Source organism: Bison bison, unplaced genomic scaffold (genome assembly GCF_000754665.1).
Source record: "Bison bison bison isolate TAMUID 2011002044 unplaced genomic scaffold, Bison_UMD1.0 scf7180017864148, whole genome shotgun sequence".
NCBI lineage: Eukaryota > Metazoa > Chordata > Mammalia > Artiodactyla > Bovidae > Bison > Bison bison.
This window is the reverse complement of record NW_011494720.1, coordinates 4,845,320-4,866,820: the sequence shown is the minus strand read 5'-3', so window position 1 is coordinate 4,866,820 and position 21,501 is coordinate 4,845,320. Positions and strand designations below refer to the sequence as shown.

The following is a 21,501-nucleotide window of genomic DNA, read 5'->3' as shown; positions in this document are numbered from 1 at the left end:
TGGGGGAGGGGGCACAAACACTCAGCCTAGGGCATAAAGCAAGCAAAACAGATACTGTTTACACATGTGAACCCCACTGCAAAGCTCTGTTATTGTTTATGCTGATTTCCATCTCTGTAAACTCTTTGCTCTGTCTACCAAGTCAAACTGATTTATTCAGAAGGCTCATTGCTTCATTGTTCTCATAACACTAAAGGTCATATTATGCTTCACATGCAGAACGTGATGGGATTGTATGTCTCACTTGCATTCACTTATTCACTCAATGAGTATTTATTCAGCATCTACTATGTGCCATAGGCAAAGCCATGGTTTTCCAATAGTTATGTATAATGTGAGAGTCAGACCATAAAGAAGGCTGGGTGCCAAAGAATTGATGCTTTTGAACTGTGGTGTTGGATAAGACTTTTGAGAGCTCCTTAGACTGCAAAGATATCAAACCAGTCAATCCTAAAAGGAATCAACTCTGAATATTCATTGGAAGGACTGATGCTGAAGCTGAAGTTCCAATACTTTGGCCACCTGATGCAGAGCTGACTCATTAGAAAAGACCCTGATGCTGGGAAAGATTGAAGGCAGGAGGAGAAGGGGACTGCAGAGGATGAGATGGTTGGATGGCATCACCAGATCAATGAACATGAGTTTGAGCAAGCTCTGGGAGATGGTGAAAGACAGTGAGGCCTGTTGTGCTGCAGTCCATGGAGTCACAAGGAGTCGGATGTGACTGAGCGACTGAACAACAGCAACTTCATGCCAGGCCCTCTCATGCTGACATGAAAAGCCTACCCCTGTCCTCGTATCAGACTCGCAACGCCAGACCCTTCTCTCAACATCCATTACCCCTCTGCTCCCCTTTTATATGATTTATCTTTCCTTTTTGTATTAAGGTTCACAAATTACCTTATTTCCCTTAACAGATTCTGAAGTCCTTGAGTGTGTCTCCTCTGGATATCTTCATAATTAGATATGTGTGTATATATGTACATATATACACATATATATATTTATACATGCATACACACTATAAATTTTAAATAAACCAATGAGTAAATAAGTGTCTACATGCCCCCCAAAATTAAAAAATGCCTTCTTCACAATTTTCTGTAAAATTCTAGGTTACTGAGAATAATTTTTTTATTTAAACAAAATGTTTAGTAACTTTATAATTAAAATAATGCATTCTGATTACTTTATCATAAATAGAAAAAATTCTTCTAAGAATCCACAGAATCTTAAAGTCCTTATAGGATCCCACAAAATCTTAATACTGTCTCCTCACTCACCATTCCATTATTATTCATGGGCTCCGTTTATGGGTTTTGTTTACGGATTTTCTTAAGGCTGTTTCAGTGGGAAGGCAAAGGAGTGATCATGAAACCATAAAACAGGAACTTTGATCTCTATTCCAAAGAATAGAAATCATGGAATTGGAAATAAAACACAATTGTTTCATGACTTATAAAAGTTGAGGGTAATATTGAGACAATCCGCTGAAAATCAATGTAGAGGTTGTAATATATGGGAGAAAAGAAGCTAAAAGCAACTGAAGGGTTCAACCTCTCAGCTTGGCATCTGACAATACTTAGAGTGGCAAGTGACTGGTCCAAAGTTCCTACCTGGCTAGCTACTGGATCAGGATAGGAGACTGTGCTTTTGATTTCAAAGCTCTTTTAGGAAAGAAGTGAGGTTTCATGCTATTGGAAGTTTAAACTGAAAATAACACTTGAGATCTACTTCCTCAAAATCTGCATGCTTGAGAAAAGTTTAGGAAATTTCTCTGTTTTAAAGCAATGCTGTGTTTGTTTGAATACAGCTATCATTAGGCTTATGTAACTAATATTCATCAGGGCCACCCACATGCCTTTGAGATATAAATACTACTCCTTCCACTAAACTGTCAGCATCTCTATAATTTTTTGAGTGCAGCAGAGCAAAGCAGTGCATTCTTATCTAACTACGTCTTCACAATTATAGATCTGGGCCATAGTTTTCAGTGTTCTGTTTTGCAACAAGGAAAGGGGAAAAAACAGCATGTAAAGCTGAAATTTTAAGCTTAAATAATTAAATGTGATTGGTGGAGATTTTCTTCTTTTTTGTGTAAAACACCGGTTGGCATAAAAGCAGACTTTTTTTACATACAAGCCTTGTGTTGCAAGTCTATAGTCAAAAATTTGCACCAATGCTATTTTAGTTGTGACCATTGCAAGCTGCATCTCTTTATCCTTCTCCTCTGATACACTATTCCAGAACACTTCTAAGCAAAATGTGAGAGAATAGCCAGTAGAACTCCTGCTTCTTCTTTGGTCATAGGTAGCACTTTTTGTTTGATGCTGGGATTTTTCAAATTTCTTTCCTGCTATGTTTTTTATTTAAAATAGTGGGAAGAACGGGCAGAGGAAGAGAGAGATGTGATTATGAGGAGACGTCCCAAGGAAGCAAAATAGCAATAAGTATAATGATGCTCTGCTGTGAAGAAAATGGGTAAAAGTTGTAATATATTAAAGGAATATTTTCAACCCGACAGGAAGAGCCAACTTCACTTAGTTGGAGGCAGATGAGAACGCAGTGCTCCTTTAGGATGAGGGAATGAGGGAAGGGGGTGTAAGCGGCTAGGAAGTCTCTGTGATACAATATGGAGGAAGCTGAGGGTAAAAATGCCCCTTGGCAGTAGATGCCCCCCAACTCCTGCCCAACTGGGATGATTAATTCTACATCACACTCAATTTGTGAAAAGAGCTCTTGAAAAAAATTAGGACAGTTTGCTTGTACAAACTGTCAAAATGATGAATGGAATAGGTGTGTACAAACAGGGAGGGAGGGGGCAAGTGCTGACATAAATGCTTTGGCCTCTACATTTGGTTTTCCTGGTATCACATCCGTGCAGTCAGGCTAGAGGACGGCCAACGGAAGGATGTGGTTCATTTTCTTAAGTGCATATGTAATCTTCAGATGATAATAAAATAGATTCTAGAAAAACTGAGATAATCTAATCTCTTCATAAATTGTCTTCCTTCATCAGCTCAATAATACATAACTGTGATAATGGGTATTTATAGTGTGTCCCATGCAAAATGGCCTTTGGGTTCTTAACCTAATATAATAAACAGATAATTCAAATAAAAAGACAGCTTGGGCCAGTGGGAACAAGGCAAAGAGGCCAAGAAAGGCAAAAATCCATACTCTCCTTAAATATATTAATAAAACAAAGGAGGGCCTGCTCCCTTTTCTAATGAATGAAAAATGCATTTAATTTAATCTGTTTAGCTTGAGAAATTATTTACTTTCACTTTCCCTCACCCTGGTGCTCTGGCTACTCCTGGAATTGATCATCTCTGAGAACTGCTGAGTGTTCTGATAAATTGAACCAGGGAGCACGAAGCCAGCTTGCATCTCCAGGAGACACACGTGCATCTCATCTTTCACTAGGCAGCCTCAAAAGAGTCCAGTTCCCCAGAAGCCTTCTCCACTGCCCTGTGGGGGAAGTGACCAGTATTAATATTTTTAATATCTTGGTTTATTAACCACACAAGCTATACATGACTACAGGGTTACTGTAAAAGATTCAAAGAAAACACTCACTCAAAAATCTCCCTTCAAAAAAAAAAAAAAAAAAACTCCCCCTTCAGAACAGATCAGTGGTTGCCAAGGGAGTTGGAGGAGAGCTGGACTGGACTAGGATTTGAGAGGTTAGCAGATGTAAGCTATTACATATAGAATGGATAAAAAACAAGGTCCTACTGTATAGCATGGAGAACTATATTCAGTCATTATCCTTAGATAAACCATAATGGAAAAGAATCCAAAATATATATATACATATATGTGTGTGTGTGTGTGTGTGTGTGTTAGTTGCTCAGTCATGTCCAATTCTTTGTGACCCCATGAACTGTAGCCTGTTAGGCTCCTCTGTCCATGGGATTCTCCAGGCAAGAATACTGGAATACTGGAGTGGGTTGCTATTTCCTTCTCCAGTACATAGATATATATATGTACTTCAATTTTTAAAAAACAAATGTAAGTACGGTTTTAAAGAGAGGAAAGTACACTGTTCTGGGAACCCTTAAGATGAAACACATCATCTTCATTTAGCTGTTTTTTTAAAAACTCATTTCTGCTTAAAAATAAATTGGTTTAGCGATTTGAAAAAAACAAAAACCTCCCTTTATTCACCTTCCTTCCCAAACTAACCACTTGACTCTCCAGGGTTCTCATCTGAAACAGGTGAGCACCTTTTATTCCGTTCCTTTCCTGCACATTTGTGTACACATACATACCTACACACATATGTTTATTTTTTATAGTACTACAATAGGGATGTGGGGTTGGGGAAGGAAGGAGAGAGAGAAAGATGTGCAATTTATGTTTCTGTTTTTCATTCTAACATGGCCTGGAGCTCCTTCAAGTGTCAATGCCTATTTATTGATTTTATTTTATTTAGTGCCTTCAGTGAATTCTGTAGTATAACTGTCTCACAATTGATTTAATCATTCTAGTATTAATGAACATTTTGGTTGTCTAACAAGTATTAGAACAAACTGAGGCACAATGAAGTTCAGTCCCCATTCACAAGGCAAAGCAGCAGCATAGCCATGAAACAGTTAACAATAACAGTAATGGCTTTCAGAAAAACTCTTATGGGCTTCCCTGTTGGCTCAGATGGTAAAGAATCTGCCTGCAGTGCGGGAGACCTGGGTCCGATCCCTGGGTCAGGAAGAGCCCCTGGAGAAGGGAATGATTACCCACTCCAGTATCCTTTCCTGGAAAATCCCATAGACAGAGGAGCCTGGTGGGCTACAGTTCATGAGGTCACAGAGTCGGACACAACTGAGCAACTAACACTTTCACTTTCAAGGGCTAACATGATTAACAAAGGCTGGTCTTAGTCTTATAATGGATAATGGGAAAAACAATCTTATAACTTTACTTCTTTAAAACTTGATGTGGAAGCCACGTTAGGGAAGCTTCTCAATAAAAACTAGTTGCTTCAAAATCTGTTTGCTATTGTCTTCATCCAGGATGACCTTGGCGAAAGAAACCACAAAATAAAAACCAGGACAATAATAGTTACCATTTATTGAGGAGGTATTATGTTTTCTAAATATCAGTCTCAGTCTTTATCTTTTCAGAGACAATAGTTCTCTTTTTGAAAAACAGTCATGAGTCCCTCCGTGAAAAGTCTCCATCACCCTCCTCCATTGGAGCTTCTACCAGTTCTGTTAATATTTCATGAAGTGTGGAATGTTAGCTCAGATTACTATAACAAAACACCAAGGCTAAGTGGCTTAAAACAACAAACGTTTCTCACATGTCTGGAGGCTGAGAGCCTGAAATCAAAGTCCAGGATGATCGGGATTTTGCTGGAAGTCTGAAATCAGAGCCCAGGGTGATGGGGTTCTGGGAGGACTCTTCCTGGCTTGCAGATGACCACCTTCTTACTGTGTCCTCACATGACAGAGAAAGGGAGCTCAGGTCTCTTCCTCTTCCTATGAGGGCACTAATCCCATCACGGGGGCCCACCCTCCTGACCTCATCTAAATCTAGCCACCTCTTAAGGGCCACACAATTATCACATTGGGTTAAGCTTTCAACACATGAATTTGGGAGAGAGACAGTCAGTCCACAGCAGTGGGGAACATAGGGTGCTGCCCAGGAGGAGGCAAGTTCACAGTGCAATTCCCCTGGCCTCCTGGGGGAGGAGGTCAACCCAGTGCCCTATAAATCACCTTACTGTGTGTTGAGCACGTGGAGCCTGAGGCACATTTCACTAGTGAATGGGTTCCTCTTTCAGAACTGCATGATGATGAGCACTGCTGAGGTTTTGAGACTGGTGCTGGAGATAAAATTTGGTTTCACTTCCTGTGGATGACCACCATCTTTATAATTCAGGAGTGACGGTGGGGACACAGACCCCTATGTAAGGCAGATGACCCCTTTGCTCTCTAATATCATCATGTGGTATTCATTCCGTAAGCTAGGCCGGATGCTATTGAGATGGAGGCAGTATCTCAGCTCACATCTCACACGGCAGAGCACTTACTGTATCCATTAGACTTAGAGCTAAATGCTTCCGTGAAACCTACCCTTTCATCTTCAAAATAATCTTGTGAATTATTGTTCAGTGTTTTTGTTTGGGTGTTTTGTTGTTGTTGTTGTTGTTGTTGTTGTTTTTGCCATTTTAGTATGTGATCATCTAGGCTCAAATTACATAATCTGCTCCCAGTTACACAGCTTGAAGGTAGTGAAGTCAGGAAACAGGGCAGCTTGCAGGACTCCCGGGTTCACAATGTTTGGTTACCATGTTTAGTTTCCTTTCTTGGAAAGGAAAAAGCCCCTTGGAGGGACCCTGGGTCATAGATAGATAATTTTAGCTCCATTCCACCCTCAGGAAATCAATTTGGGTCTAAAGGTTGTATTTGAGGGTGTGTCCTCTGCCGTGTTCCGTGTCTGTGAGTAACTAACCAGGCCATGGCATGAGAACCTCTGATGGAAGAGTCTGGAGCTCTGGTAGTAAAATAGACAAGTAGCTTTCCTTAATACATTTTCTAGAATTGTGTATCCAAAAATAGCACAGGGCCATTTCCCACTGGGTCCAGATGACCTGGGTCAAACACTCTTAAAGAGAAGCCCAGGCTGCAGGGAAGCTGGGGATGGGCTGGAGCTGGGACCCAGGCACCCCAAGATTGGCTGCAACGGAGTTTGTCTGGTGGCTCACGCCGGGAACAAAGTGAAAGCAGAGGCCTGTGACAGGCCACATGCGCACAGAGTTCCCCAACTCTGTGACACCATCCTGGAGCCGTCCCCTATCACGTCTGGGGATCCGTTAGGTCCACAGAAATGTGTGGGCTGAGTCCTGTAAAAGAAAGAACTTCATTACTACAAAAGTTCAGAACTTTCATCATTTTACCGAGGACGACTTTCTGTGTAACAAAACCTTTTAAAGTTACCTGAGGTATTTTAGGCCTCTGTTATTCACTGTAGAATCCTGAAAGCCGTGCTTTATTCGGGTAACTGATTTTAGGGTGGTTTTATTTTTGGAGACTGGGGCGGGGTGAGGGTTGGGAAGCACAGATCACAGATGTGCAGCCTATTGTTTGGGACATTTGTTCTAGCGTTGACCAGACCCTTCCTACGGGAGGAAATGCAGAGGTGGGACCGTTTGTCCCTTCACAGCGAGCGTCCCTCAACATTAGAAAGATGAAAGGGAAGCAAAGTAAATACGCTTTGCCTCCGTTCAAAGTCCGTCTTCTCCTTTTTCTGCCTGAAGCACTTCTCCTGGGCCCATTCAGTGCCCTTCCATTGCCTCCTGCACCAAAGCCGCCCAGTGTCACCGATGAGTCAATTACAGAGGGAAAAACACACAAAGCCATTACAAGGAAGCAAAAAAGTATAAAAGGCTTGGCAAACCCTCAGAACACTGACACACAGCTAAGCCACAAAAAAGCAAGGACAGGAATGATTTCTGTTTGAAAGAATAAGGGTCAGTAAGTGGAGGAAGCTGAGATGTGACTGTTTTTCAAGTAAGGGTGATTGGAACTGGATTTGAAATGAGAAGTTCTCTTTTTTTTTAATGATACTTTTGTTTATTTCCTAGATGAGTATATTTTTAGCATGTTTCTTAAAGAGTGAAAATAGTAGAAAATACATCAATGATGTTTGTTTTATACCAAATGCCACCATTAATGTTCTCAGATAAAACAACCTACCAGGGGGCAGGGAGGAGAAGGATCATAGATGAGAATGACATTAAATTCAGTCAGGGTTTTCGTTTCCATGGGGAGCCCAGTGAGCCAAAGGCTGGGGGCCGAGGTTTGGAAATAATAATTTAAATGAGGCACCTCACAAAGTGGAAAGAGGATAGCAGTATCAGCCTCATAGGACATAAAGTCAGCTTCCCGGCCTCCATTCTCCCTTCCTTCCACTCCCTCGCCCCCATACACCCCCCAGTCCATCCTCAAGATGCTGCCAGAGTGGTCCTTCCCAGGTCCTTCCTCAGATGACGTCTTCCCCCCTGAGCAGCCTGCAGTGTCTTGCCCTGTGACTCAGAGTAAAAGTCAAGATGGCCCTACAGCCCCCCGCCTGCACCTCCTGCCTCCCCCTCAGACCTCACCTCTTGCTGCCTCCAGCAGCCTCACTTTACCCCCACCCCCGCCCACCCGAGAGCTCCTGCCCTGGACCTCTGTACTCTGTTGCTCTCCCAACCCTTCAACTTCCTCCATGGCCGGGCTCAAATGTCCCCTGTCCTTGACTTAATACTGCAGGATGTTCCAGCCTGTCTTCGTTTCTCTGTAGGACCAATCACCCTCTGATGTGGCCTATATTTCACTTATTCACTTATCACCATCATATTTTTCTCCCTCTAAAATGCATACTCCACGAGGACAGGGAATTATTGGCTCTTTTGTCTGCTCTTCTAGTTCCAGAGCCAAGAACACTCTTGACATAGAGTAGGCATTGGTAGATGAACGACCACCAGAGGGGCCGGTGGACTGAGACAAAAATGAGATGAAGCTCGTCTTGGGCTGGGAGGGGGGAACACGCCTAGGAGCTACTGTTTGTCCTGAGGTTAAGATTCCAAGTGCCCTTCCAAGCAGCAACTGTCCAACAAATAGGGAGGCTCTGAACTTTTGTTCCTGACTATTAATTTAATAAATTCCTGCACAGACCTGGAGAGAATAGGCAAGATGCTTAGCCTTGAAACACATTCTGTGATTTTTCTTTTCCTCATGAATATGATCTGCTAATTAAATCTCGTCTGGAAGTTTCATAATGTGATGATGGTGAGATGCAGGCTGGCGGGGGAGGGGAGGGCGAGAACACTGGCTATTGGAGGTGATATTTCCTGGTGGAGATAAGGCTGGCCCTCTCCTTTATCTTGTTAAGCAGCATCTCTTTGGGGAGGGGGTGCAGCAAAGAGCAGTAGGCAGTAGTGGGTAGGAGTGTGAGAAAAATAGGAGAATTAATAGACCTATCTCCTATGGTTTCTTCTAGATATAATTATCTGAAACCCAAAGTACAAGGCTGAGCCTTGGTTTTAGCAAACTCAAACTGCTACCTGTCACATGCCCTTTGCTAAATACAGAGAGTTAAAGAAAGAAAAATGTTCTTCAACATCATTTCATTATAGCAGTTGACACAAGACCACTGCCGCCACCCACCAGCCTCCTTGGACACTAATATGTCTGGTTGAGAGCAAACTTCTGGTCTGCAAGGTTGATTCTGCAGTTACCATAATCTTCACCCTCTAGAGGTCATGACTGGTGAAGTCAATTAGTGAACAAGCCTTTGTGTCTCTGGAGAAGAAGGTCTAAATCCAGAACTTAGACCACAAGTAAAGATGAATAGGATTGGTCTAATGGTTTATCCCCCTTTATGAAGCAGTGAAAGGCACAGCTAGTTATGATTATTAACCTCGTTCAGACTCAGCACATATGTAAGAATGGGGTAAATTGATCCTCATCCAGAGAAACCGGCAACAACCCACAGGCGCCTGACTCTGAATTCATTCTGGGCCTTTTCAAACACAAGGTGAGTGTTCTCTAAAGAAATCACAGTGTAACTGTTCACTGGCAGAGAGAAGCATGTTATTTTGTAGAAGTGCCCATTTGGACTCAAATAATTTAATGGAGGCTAAGTAGTCTGTGATTATTGGCATGTTGTGAAAAGATAGACCAATCTGTTTTCTTGCTCTCTCTCTTGACAGGTGTATTTCTATTGGATTTGCAGAGATCCAGGAGCCTTTGAGTGGTTTGCTGATCTCTTACTCGCACTGGAAACAAAGATGAGTGAGCAAGGGAAAGCTCACTTTCTGAGTTATCATATATTCCTTACTGGCTGGGATGAAAACCAGGTATTGATAAGATTCAGAATGGGCAATATTATCTAATTTGTGTTATGATAGAGCAAAGATGAATAATTTCAGTAGTAAGCTCTACGATTATCAGGTAGCCTGAAAGTATTGTTTTTATGTTCTTTAAAAGAAAAGAGGAGAATAAAATAAAGCCAGAGTAGAGCTATTCACATTATAGCAATAAAAGGAATAGAAAAGGAGATTAGAAAAGAACTTGATCAAGGTGAGAAGATTCCAAGTTTGGAAACTCAAGAAAAATTACGTCATTGGAAATTGCCTTTGAAATTTAGTATTGTCAAGCAGACATTGTGGATTAGCTCTATTGTCCTGAGCTCTCAATTGGTTCTAATTCTATGCTTTGAGCTGTTCAAACAGAAAAAATTCGCAGATGTTGACATTCAGCATTTTGTATTGTAAAACTTGTGAGTTCCTACAAAAAATAATTGTTCCTACAGAAATTAAATATGAATATATGATTTATCTAGAGATTTATTTTTCTTAAGGCATTCTTAGAAATTGCTTGCATGTATGTTTATACACCTAAGATCAAAATGATCTTCTGTTAGAACAGATGTTCTGCCTTGTCCATTAATACGTATTGCTGCTGCTGCTAAGTTGCTTCAGTCATGTCCGACTCTGTGCAACCCCATAGACGGCAGCCCACCAGGCTCCTCTGTCCCTGGGATTCTCCAGGCAAGAACACTGGAGTGGGTACGCTATATTAAAGTTAGGTTTACCAAAAGTAATGTACTATATATCAAAATATTGCACTATTGTAGTGTTTCAGTGCTAATAGTATTGAATGATAACTGCTACATTTTAAATGTTTTCTAACTTCTCTAATGTGAAAGCTAACAATGAAGTGATGAAGTGATTACTGTAGTGGTGGTTTAGTCTCTAAGTCATGTCTAGCTCTTGCGATCCCATGGACTATAGCCTGCTCCTCTGTCCATGGGATTCTCCAGGTGAGAATACTGGAGTGGGTTGCCATTTCCTTTTCCAGAGGATCTTCCCAACCCAGATCTCCTGCATTGCAGGCAGATTCTTTACCAACTGAGCTATGAGGGAAGTTAGAAAACATTTAAAATGTAGCAGTTATTATTCAATACTATTAAGGCTGAAACTTCGTTAATGTGGAAGCCAACAGTAATGTGATGAAGTGATTACTAGGCTATGACATTTATGTCCTAATCAGCACTTCTGTGACAGTTACTGTAGATATTTAAGGAAAGCATGTTTGAGCCAGAGATTTGCATTAGTCACTAAATTTACAAATGAATGCACTCCTGATTCTTTGTCTCTCTCTCTCTCTCTCTCTCACACACACACACACACTTTGGCCCTATAGAATATCACTGTAATTTGACTCTGTGTTTCTGAAAATGAATAAGATTTTGCTTGAAATTCAGTTGCTAAATGTTTTTATAGGGTCTTATTTGCAGTCAGCCTTAAATATTTATTCCTCTGGGGTACTTTGAAATAGAGATTTCTTGGGAACTAGACTCGAAACACCTTCATGAATTAAATAATGTAAATTATATTTTCCAGAAAAACACTTTTCTTTCAAGTGGGATTTTTGACTAGTGATCCGTTTGGTGAAGTGCAAACACAGCCTTTGTCTTCTGCTTTCTGGTCCGGTGCTTGCTCTTCTGCTTCTATGGTGGATTGATTTTGAGTGTCCACCTAGGCAATCCCGGTCATTTGGAAGGTGCAAGATGCAGGCTCTGTTTGATTCTGTGACAACACAGCTCTGCCCCATCGCATGGCTGCCACTTCCAAAAGTACACTGTAAGAGATACTTTTCTTCTGAAAATAGTAAACTAAAATCGACACGTTCTTAAATTTTTGCCATGACATGTTGGAAATTCTTGAGATGCTTAAATTTCAGGACAAAATAATTGGTACATGCTGTCAGTCAGGAATCAAGAGGCTGTTTTAGAAACAGCCAATTGTTAAACTGAATTCAACAACCTCAAAGTGGCAGAATGACAAGAACAGAAGGGACAGATGGAAAAGGTATTATGAAGGGCAAATCAACAGTGTTTGGAGATTAATTGAACATTGGGAAGAGAAATATGGAGCAAATATAATTCCAAATGTTGAACATCAGTGATTGGTAGCTGAAGAGTATTATGGTCGGAAATGAAAAAAACCTCTTTTTTCTATTGAACAATACCCAAACTTAGCAAATACCTCCAGGCACCCCCTGACCCTGACCTGACAGCAACCCCCTTGTTCTATACAATTCCTGTCATTTGCCACTGGCCCCAGAGCCACCAAAAAGTGTGTGTTCTCCAATCACACCAAGGACTTTCTTGCTTCCATCTCCCCTCACACTCTTTCCTTTCCCTTCAATGCGATGTTAAAGTGCCTCAGTCATGTCTGACCCTTTGAGACCCCAGGGACTATAGCCTGCCAGGCTCCTCTGTCCATGGGATTCTCCAGGCAAGAATACTAGAGTGGGTTGCCATTCCCTTCTCCAGGGGATCTTCCCCCGTCAGGGATCGAACCCACGTCCCTTGAGTCTCCTGCATTGGCAGGCAGATTCTTTATCACTAGCACCACCTGTCTGTCTCTCCTGCGGCCTACTGCATGGAATCATCCTTTAAAGCCCAGTTCCCACAAAGTTCCCTTCCCCAGTTCTCTTAGTTAAAATTATTTGAGGTTAACTTAGGTCTCCAGTTCACTGCGGGTGGTTCAGATCATAGTATTTGTGCACACGGGCTTCCCTGGGGGCTAAGCTGGTAAAGAAGCCGCCTGCAATGCGGAAGACCTGGGTTCCATCGCTGGGTTGGGAAGATCCCCTGGAGGAGGGCATGACAACCCACTCCCATATTCTTACCCAGAGAATCCCCGTGGACAGAGGAGGCTGCGGAAGAGGGGAGGCGGCTACACTCCATGGGGTCACAAAGAGTCGGACACTACTGAAATGACTAAGCACAATTGTGCACATGGTCTGTCCCTTCCTCCAATGACCAGTTCCTCACAGAGCAGAGACCTTCTCTCTTTCTTCTTTGTATTCAGATTCATAACATTCTGCCTGCCTAGGGCAATCACTTAACAATTGTAGGTGGAAGTAACTTGACATCACAAATTATTTGGAAAGTGTAATAATTCATTTTTAGCTAGGATGGCCCATTTGAAGGTACAGGAAGAATTCTACACAGAAATATGTTTGGGGAGTTTAAGATGCAGTCCTCTACTCAGGTAGGAAGATGACAGTTTGGGAGAGAAAGTTTGATTCACCTATGTAGGTGATGCTAATTGGGTTGTGAAAATGGAAGTTCTTTGGGGAGTAGTGGTCTGAAAGAGATTCAGAGAGCTAAGCTAGAGACTGGGAAGGCAGTCTTCCCATATGGAGACAGGGGAATAGGATAACAAAATAACAATTACTGTTTCTTCAATCAGAACAAGAACAAGAGAGAAGTAGAAGAACTAGGATTTTGTAATGAAAATAGAATCAAGAAGCAGTGCTTGGCCACATGGTAGAGAAGCCAAGAAGAATAAGGCCTGAGTTGCTCATTAGATTTGGCACTTAGTCAAAAAGGGAATCGACTGTCCCTGGCTTCTTCTTCCACCCACTGCTGGAACCAGTTTCCTCTAGGGTTAGCAAAAGGGCTGTGGGGACACAAAAATTCCATTCTAATCTGGAGGCCGATACAACTCTGACCTTGAATTCCAGTTCTAATAACGGGGCTTCTGCCAGTTTCCAAGACTCAGTCCTCAACTACCACTTCTGTTCTTAGCCTTGAACCCTTGTCTTCTATTTTATGCTTTACTCTCTGTCTAAACCTGCCTAAGAAGAGGGCACTTCCTGATGTTTGCCAGTTTTCCCTGTCTTGCCTGAAGTCCTCTTCCCAAGCTCAACTCCTACAGTAGCCCTGCTACCTGGGCTCAGACTTGCCTAATGGCAACTCCCTGCAGCCTGGATTTCTGTGTCTCCACCAAAGTCTCCATCATCTACTGGCTTGTTAGGGCCCAGCCTCCTTATCCCCGTCTGCTTTCTAGACTGATGAGAAACATGCTAGGGAATCCAGTCTTGCAGGATCATGGGGTAAGAGTTGGGCCCTGCAGTGCTGCTACTCCAACTGGTCAGAGGAATTGAACAAATGAAGTACCCAAGGGTAAAACCCATGAGCTCAAGAGTTTTGGAGGGGCCTGGGCAAAGCAAACACAGATCTCAGGAGTTAGGAAGCAAGAATCCTTCTTACCTATCGGAGTTCAGCATGGGCTGAAACAGATGATAGTAATTTATAAACTCATCACGAGGCATGGCTATGCCCCAGGCTCTTACTTATCGACTGCTTGATGCCTGGGTGCTTTTGTGCAATTTAAAGGCAAACTGTTGGCCACAGAGCTCTAATCTTGCCCCTTACTAGGTCTGGCAACCTGCTCTGCCTGCCAGACTCAACATCCTCCTAGCATTTGAACTTGAACACAGATCGTTTCACTCCAAAAGGCAGATCTAACTGTAAAATCCAGCTTCACTCTAGGCATTTTCTATCACTTTAATCCGTCAGGGCCCTTCTCAGATCCCTAAGGTTTACTGTGAAGTGAACAGGGGCAGAGCTATAGATTAGGTTTTGAGAAATTTGGCAGGAAAAAGGTAGCTTAGTGTCTGCTTTCCCTTACCCTTTTCCACTATATTACCTGCATCCTCTCAAGAAAAATCTTTCCAGGCTCGCATTTCTGCATGTCAACCACATAGAAGGCACTTTGTTTCAATAGTGCCCAGGTGGAATACAAAGAATTTCCCATAAAAAATAATTGTGTGTTAAATCTACAAATGAGCATAATTACATCATCCTTATTTATTAAAGATTTTTTCCCCCTCTGAACACCCATCTGATACCACAATTTTTACTTTAGGCCTTTCACATAGCTTTACATTGGGATGAAAATGCTGATGTGATTACAGGATTAAGGCAGAAAACCTACTATGGAAGACCCAACTGGAATCATGAGTTCCAGCAGGTCGCCTTCAGTCACCCCAGGTGAGCAGCTCTCTCTCCTCTGCCTCTTGGGAGACTCCAGGAGAGACACAGTCTCCATCACTGCGGGAATGGATAGCAGCTCTCGAGCACAAACCAGTTAATCCACAGCAGTGGGCCTCTTGTTTAGAGGTAAAACATTGACCTTAGAAAAAGTAATCGTGGGATATTTCAGGAAGCACAAACCTATGCATGACCATCTTACAACATCTGGCAAGTGTCAACTGCATTGAAATTTCCATTGTTGTTGTTTGGTCGCTAGGTCAGATCTGAATCTTTGACAACCCCGTAGACTGTAGCTCTCTGTCCATGGCATTTCCCAGGCAAGAATACTGGAGTGGGTTGCCATTTCCTTCTCCAGGGGATCTTCCCAACCCAGGGATCAAACCCACGTCACCTGCATTAGCAGGTGGATTCTTTACCACTGAGCTACCAGGGAAGCCCTAAAATTTTTAATACGTAAACTCAATTGAAGATGGTATCCCTTTTTAATTTTGATTTATTTATTTACTTATCAAACCAGCCTCTACTATGTCTTTGCATTAGATTTTTAGATGGATTATTTGTGGGCCAAAAGAAATAGAGCTGAAAAAAATTTAGGGATTATACTTATCTTTATTTATTTTTTAAATTAATTATTATTGGAGTACAGTTGATGCACAATGTTGTGTTAGTTTCTGCTGTATAGCAAAGTGTCTCAGTTATATATATACATTCTGTTTCATAATCTTTTCCATTATGGATTGTCACAGGCTACTAAATATAGTTCCCTGTACCATAGAGTAGGACCTTGTGGTTTATTCGTACTACACATATACTAGTTTGCATCTGCTAATCCCTAACTAGCAAACCTTCCATTCCCCATCTTCCTACTCTTTGGCAACCAGAAATCTGTTCTCTGCATCTGTGAGTTGTTCCTGTTTCATAGGTATGTTCATTTGTGTCGTATTTTAGGTTCTACATACAAATGCTAGCATATGGTATTTGTCTTTCTCTTTCTGACTTACTTCACCCAGCATGATAATCTCTAGGTCCAGAAGATGGTATTTCTTAAACTGCCCATGCCTTCAAGAAATCTTGGGTAAACACAATTGATCTGTGATTACTCAACTGGAGAATTCACTTATGCCAAACTGTAAACTGTACCTAAAGCATATCTTGCAAAGCAGAAAAAAATATTCTAAAACCAAGCAGGAATTTAGGAGTCTGAGTACCTGATTGTAAATCCTGGCTCCATCATTAATACCAATTTACCTTGAACAGATTATTTAACTTGGCTCTGACTATCCCCTTCTCCGTAAACTGCAAATAGTAAAACTGTTTACCTCCTAGGCTTCTGTGAGGATTAACTGTGTGAATTTTAAAGGGCCTAAAACACTGCTCTGAGTTCAGTGTTAGCTGCTATCATTATCAACTATTAGTTCAACTCAGCTCAGTTCAGTCTCTCAGTTGTGTCCGACTCCCTGCAACCCCATGGACTGCAGCACACCAGACATCCCTGTCCATCACCAACTCCCAGAGCTTGCTAAACTCATGTCCATTGAGTCAGTGATGCCATTCAACCATCTCATCCTCTGTTGTCCCCTTCTCCTTCTGCCTTCAACCTTTCCAAGCATCTTTTCCCAGGTTCTTTTCCAATGAGTCAGTTCTTCGTATCAGGTGGCCAAAGTATTGGAGTTCCAGCTTCAGCATCAGTCCTTCCAATGAATATTCAGGACTGATCTCCTTTAAGATGGACTGGTTTGATCTCCTTGCAGTCCAAGGGACTCTCAAGAGTCTTCTCCAACACCACAGTTTAAAAGCATCCATTCTTTGTTGCTCAGCTTTCTTTGTAGTCCAACTCTCACATCCATACATGACTACTGGAAAAACCATAGCTTTGACTAGATGGACTTTTGTTGGCAAGGTAATGTCTCAGCTTTTTCATTATCCTCTTTCACTTTCATCAAGAGGCTCTTCAGTTCTTCTTCACTTTCTGCCATAAAGGTGGTGTCATCTGTGTATCTGAGGTTACTGATATTTCTCCCAGCAATCTTGACTCCAGCTTCTGCTTTGTCCAGCCCAGCATTTCGCATGATGTACTCTGCATATAAGTTAAATAAGCAGGGTGACAATACAGCGTTGACATACTCCTTTCCTGATTTGGAACCAGTCTCTTGTTCCATGTCAAGTTCTAACTGTTGCTTCTTGACCTGAATATAGATTTCTCAGGAGGCAGGTAAGGTGGTCTGGTATTCCCATCTCTTTAAGAATTTTACAGTTTTCTGTGATCCACACAGTCAAAGGCTTTGGCATAGTCAATGAGGCACAGTAGATGTTTTTCTGGAACTCTCTTGCTTTTTCAATGATCCAACAGATGTTGGCAATTTGATCTCTGGTTCCTCTGCTTTTTCTAAATCCAGCTTGAACATCTGGAAGTTCATGGTTCACATACTGTTGTAGCCTAGCGTGGAGAATTTTGAGCATTACTTTGCTAGTGTGTGAGATGAGTTTTAATAAAAAGCACTTAAGTATGACTACTATATGATAAACTTCATCGTAGAAGAGGAAGAGCATTTGCTTTCGGACCATAAGACAAGAGTGAAGGCTGTGTTTTCTGATTCTGGAAGATACTGACTATGTGGCAAACAAGGGAGTTTGTTTGAGCTTTTGGGGCCAAGTGTAAAACATGCATGATTCTATACATTCACATTTTTATTTTCATAATTTAAAAATGCATAGTATGTTGAAAAACTTGGTGAAGTACAAAGCACTAATACAAAGATTTTGTTGTTATTTATATATATTGTCTAAATCAGTCATTGTTCTGAACCCACATCATCTACAGGTCTTGGAAGTAGCATGTCCTAATATTGTTTTTGTTTAAAGAATAGTTTCCACTTTTGAGGAAAGACCTGAAGGAGGTAAGGAGCTGGCAAGTGTGCCATGTGGGCAACTGGGAAAAAGCAAAAGGGCAGCATGTACCAAGGCCCTGAGACTGCAGACACTGTTCCTGGCATGATCCAGGAGGCCATGGATCAGGTTGCTATGTTCTTCCTTTGGAAAAAAAATTATTCATCTGATAAATGTTTTACACTCAGTTTTCAATTATCTTGGAACTAACATTCCCACACTGTAGGCTTTTGACAGGGACATGTGTATCTTTGTCTTTAAGCTTTTATAGATAAGACTGCTCTTTTCTGTGCTGTTTTTGTTGTTGTTCAATTGTTAAGTCATGTTTGACTCTCTGTGACTCCTTGGACTGTAGCATACTAGGTTCTTCTGTCCTCCCCATCTCCCAGAGTTTGCTCAAATTCATGTCCATCGAGTGAGTGATGCTCTCTAACAATCTCATCCTCTGCTGCCCTCTTCTCCTCTTGCTGCCCACTTCTCTTTCAATCTTTCCCAGCATCAGGGTCTTTTCCAATAAATTGGTTCTTCGCATCAGGTGGCAAAGTATTGGAGATTCAGCTTCAGCATCAGTCCTTCCAATGAATATTCAGAGTTGACTTCCTTTAGGATTGACTGGTTTGATCTCCTTGCTGTCCAAGGGACTCTCGAGAGTCTTCTCCAACACCAAAGTTCAAAAGCATCAGTTCTTCAGTGCTCCAACTTTATGGTCCAACTCTCACTTTCATACATTACTATTGGAAAAACCATAGCTTTGATTGTCCCTTATTGATGCTTCACACTGTATTTGTTTATTTGTGTTACATATGAAGTTTACATCCCAGTTAGAAGACCTTTCAGAACAAACCATTTAATTATCTCCCTTCCCTCAGAAAGGTGTAAACCAGAAACACAGCATCAAGAGATGGAGGGTAGAACTGTGTTTGCACAAACTCTACCTCCAAAATCACATTGCATTGTGCTGAGAATTGAGTCTGTCTGATTTTGCAGGGAGTGAGGAGTAGGGAACATTTTGAAAGTGGGAAAATCATATAGCTGTCACTTTTCTCATTGCCTTGGGAACCATGTGCTCATTCCTTTTCAAAAGCCATAATCGAAGTATAGTATATACATGTACTTAAAGCCCAGTTGAATTTTTCAGCACAAGACTTATGGAAACTCTCTCTTCTCAACAGAAGACTTCATCTCTTCCAAAGTTTAAAAAAACCAAAAAACCAAAAAACAAAACCAAGGTTTGGATGTCACTGAATCAAGCCTCTATAATTCTAAAAATAGTGTAACTGTAACAACCTTAGACTCTCTAACACTGCAACTTATTATACAACTTCAACTATCAATGTAATTAACATTAGACATGCGTCACTGTTGCTGCTGCTATTGTCCGGTCACTAAGTCATGTCCTACTCCTTGCCACTGCAAGGACTGTAGCCCACCAGGCTTCTCTGTCCTTCACTGCCTCCTAGAGTTTGTTCACATTCACGTCCACTGAGTTGGTGATGCCATCCATCTCATCCTCTGTCATCCCCTTCTCCTCCTGCCCTCAATCTTTCCCAGCATCATGGTCTTTTCCAATGAGTTGGCTCTTCACATCAAGTGGCCAAACTATTGAAGCTTCAGATTCAGCATCAGTCCCTCCAGTGAACATTTAGGGTTGATTTCCTTTGGGATTCACTGGTTAGGAAAGCTCAATTATCCTTTTATTCATGGAATGCCAGATTCCTGGGAAAAGACAAGTCACCAGTAGAAGGCTTAGCACTACTCTTCCAAAAGACTTTTTAAATGACCTCCTTAAAGTAATTTTGTTTTCTGCTGTGTAAAAGAAGATTTATGTTTAATGAAGCTTTTAATGAAGACATCACAGAAAGAGAATGCCAATAGAATCTAATTTTTAAACAAGAAAATCTAATATTAAGAAGTATTTCAATATCCTGGCCTTTGCCAAGTTATAAATAAAACACACAATTCAATTATTGTCCTGCACAAAGAACAAAGTCACATTAATTTTCCTCAAGATGGTTATTAAAGAGATAAACAGTATGTTTCCCCCCCAATTATGTCAAGGAGATGTTTGTTCCCAAGCCTCATTGGCTACTCATACAAGACAGGTCTGTCCTGTCATTAGCTCATATCTTTTGGCAAAGATGGGCCAGAAAGAATTGGTGGATTTGTTCATGGCCTCAGAAAAGGTTCTTTGTTCTTGAGGGTCTTTGAAGTAGGCTCTCAACCATTTCCATTGATCTGTGCAAAGCGGAGTATTCTTAGGGCTTACTCTTTTAAAAACATTTACCTGTTCATTTAAAGCAGGAGTCTGTTCTTGTTCTAAGAAGAAGGAGTTAAATCAAAAGAATAAAGGGAAGAGGGGCAAAAATATTTTTTTACAGAACATGAAAAACAGCACCAAAAATAAAGCTTGAAGGGAAGCAGATCAAAGAGAACAGTGCAAGCTATAAAGGAAGCAGAAAATTGCAAAAATAACAGTAATAGAGAAACAAATTGATGGGCATCAAAATGAATACAAATAAGAAAAGGGAAAGAAAAAATTTTAAAGAGATCAAAGACAGAAAGTAGAAAATAGGGAAGCATACTCTGTTGTTTTTATGTGTAAGTAATTTTCATAATTGTATCAGCTGTATAACAAAAGCACAAGTATAATTTTAAAAGAAGATCAACAAATAATAAGTGGACATGGAAAAAGTAAGTCTTTTATTGACATGGCCAAACTGACATGCATGGAACTATTGTTATCCGTTGCTTAAGTCAGACAAGCACAGAAAATTACTCTAAACTCACAATGGAAACTATTCTCTTAATTAAAATATAAATGTTAATTAAATACACACACTTATATCTGTGTCTTATTAATCTTTAGAAATGCATGTCTTATACAAAAATGGGAGCTACATATCATTATTTGTAGATGTTATTGTGATTCCAAGCTTTAGGCAAATATTCAGAAAATCAGGAAATTGTTTCCAAGAAGGTAGACAGAATGAAAATAAATATATCTTTATCACATCTAGCTACTTTTTGATAAACACATATTATGTGTGTGCTCAACCTTCTGGATTTGTAGGTCTGTTGTTTTTAATTAGTTGAATAAAATGATATTCCATAAGACTTCAATTTTTGATCTTACTTTTCACATAATATTTATAGTTTGCCACTTTTGACTTATCTACTAATAACTTCACCATGCCTTGTAGGCGTAAAACTTTATGCAATTAATTATGATTAAAAACTTAGAAGATCTGACCATTTTTTCATTGCTTCAGTAGAAGTGTTTCTTTTCTCTGGAAGAAAAAATAAAGAATAAAAGAATACTACCATTTGTTAGAACAGTACAACCCCAAAGTGAAGAAAGATGCCAACTTACCATATGACTGGGAGCTTCTGATCCATGCTACCTGAATGCATTTTAGACCACCCATTGTTTTCAGAAATGTAAAAATACCTTTCCACTAAATTGAGTAAATGTGTCCACCTGGAGCCACATTTGCTTGTGTGCACACCCTCCCGATTCTCATTTGTGTGTACATATGTACAAACCTAGATAGCATATTCAAAAGCAGAGACATTACTTTGCCAACAAAGGTCCGTCTAGTCAAGGCTATGGTTTTTCCTGTGGTCATGAATGGATGTGAGAGTTGGACTGTGAAGAAGGCTGAGCACCAAAGAATTGATGCTTTTGAACTGTGGTGTTGGAGAAGACTCTTGAGAGTCCCTTGGACTGCAAGGAGATCCAACCAGTCCATTCTGAAGGAGATCAGCCCTGGG

The 21,501-nt window shown here is 40.9% G+C and overlaps 1 protein-coding gene across 1 annotated transcript in view; it reads left to right on the top strand.

Moving 5' to 3' along the window:
- Nucleotides 1-21,501, top strand: part of NOX3 (NADPH oxidase 3) — a 66,341-nt gene that overhangs the window by 39,263 nt on the left and 5,577 nt on the right. The window contains exons 11-12 of the mRNA XM_010840857.1: nt 9,701-9,847; nt 14,717-14,841. Coding sequence (XP_010839159.1) covers nt 9,701-9,847; nt 14,717-14,841 — 272 coding nt within the window. The remainder of the gene's footprint in view (nt 1-9,700; nt 9,848-14,716; nt 14,842-21,501) is intronic.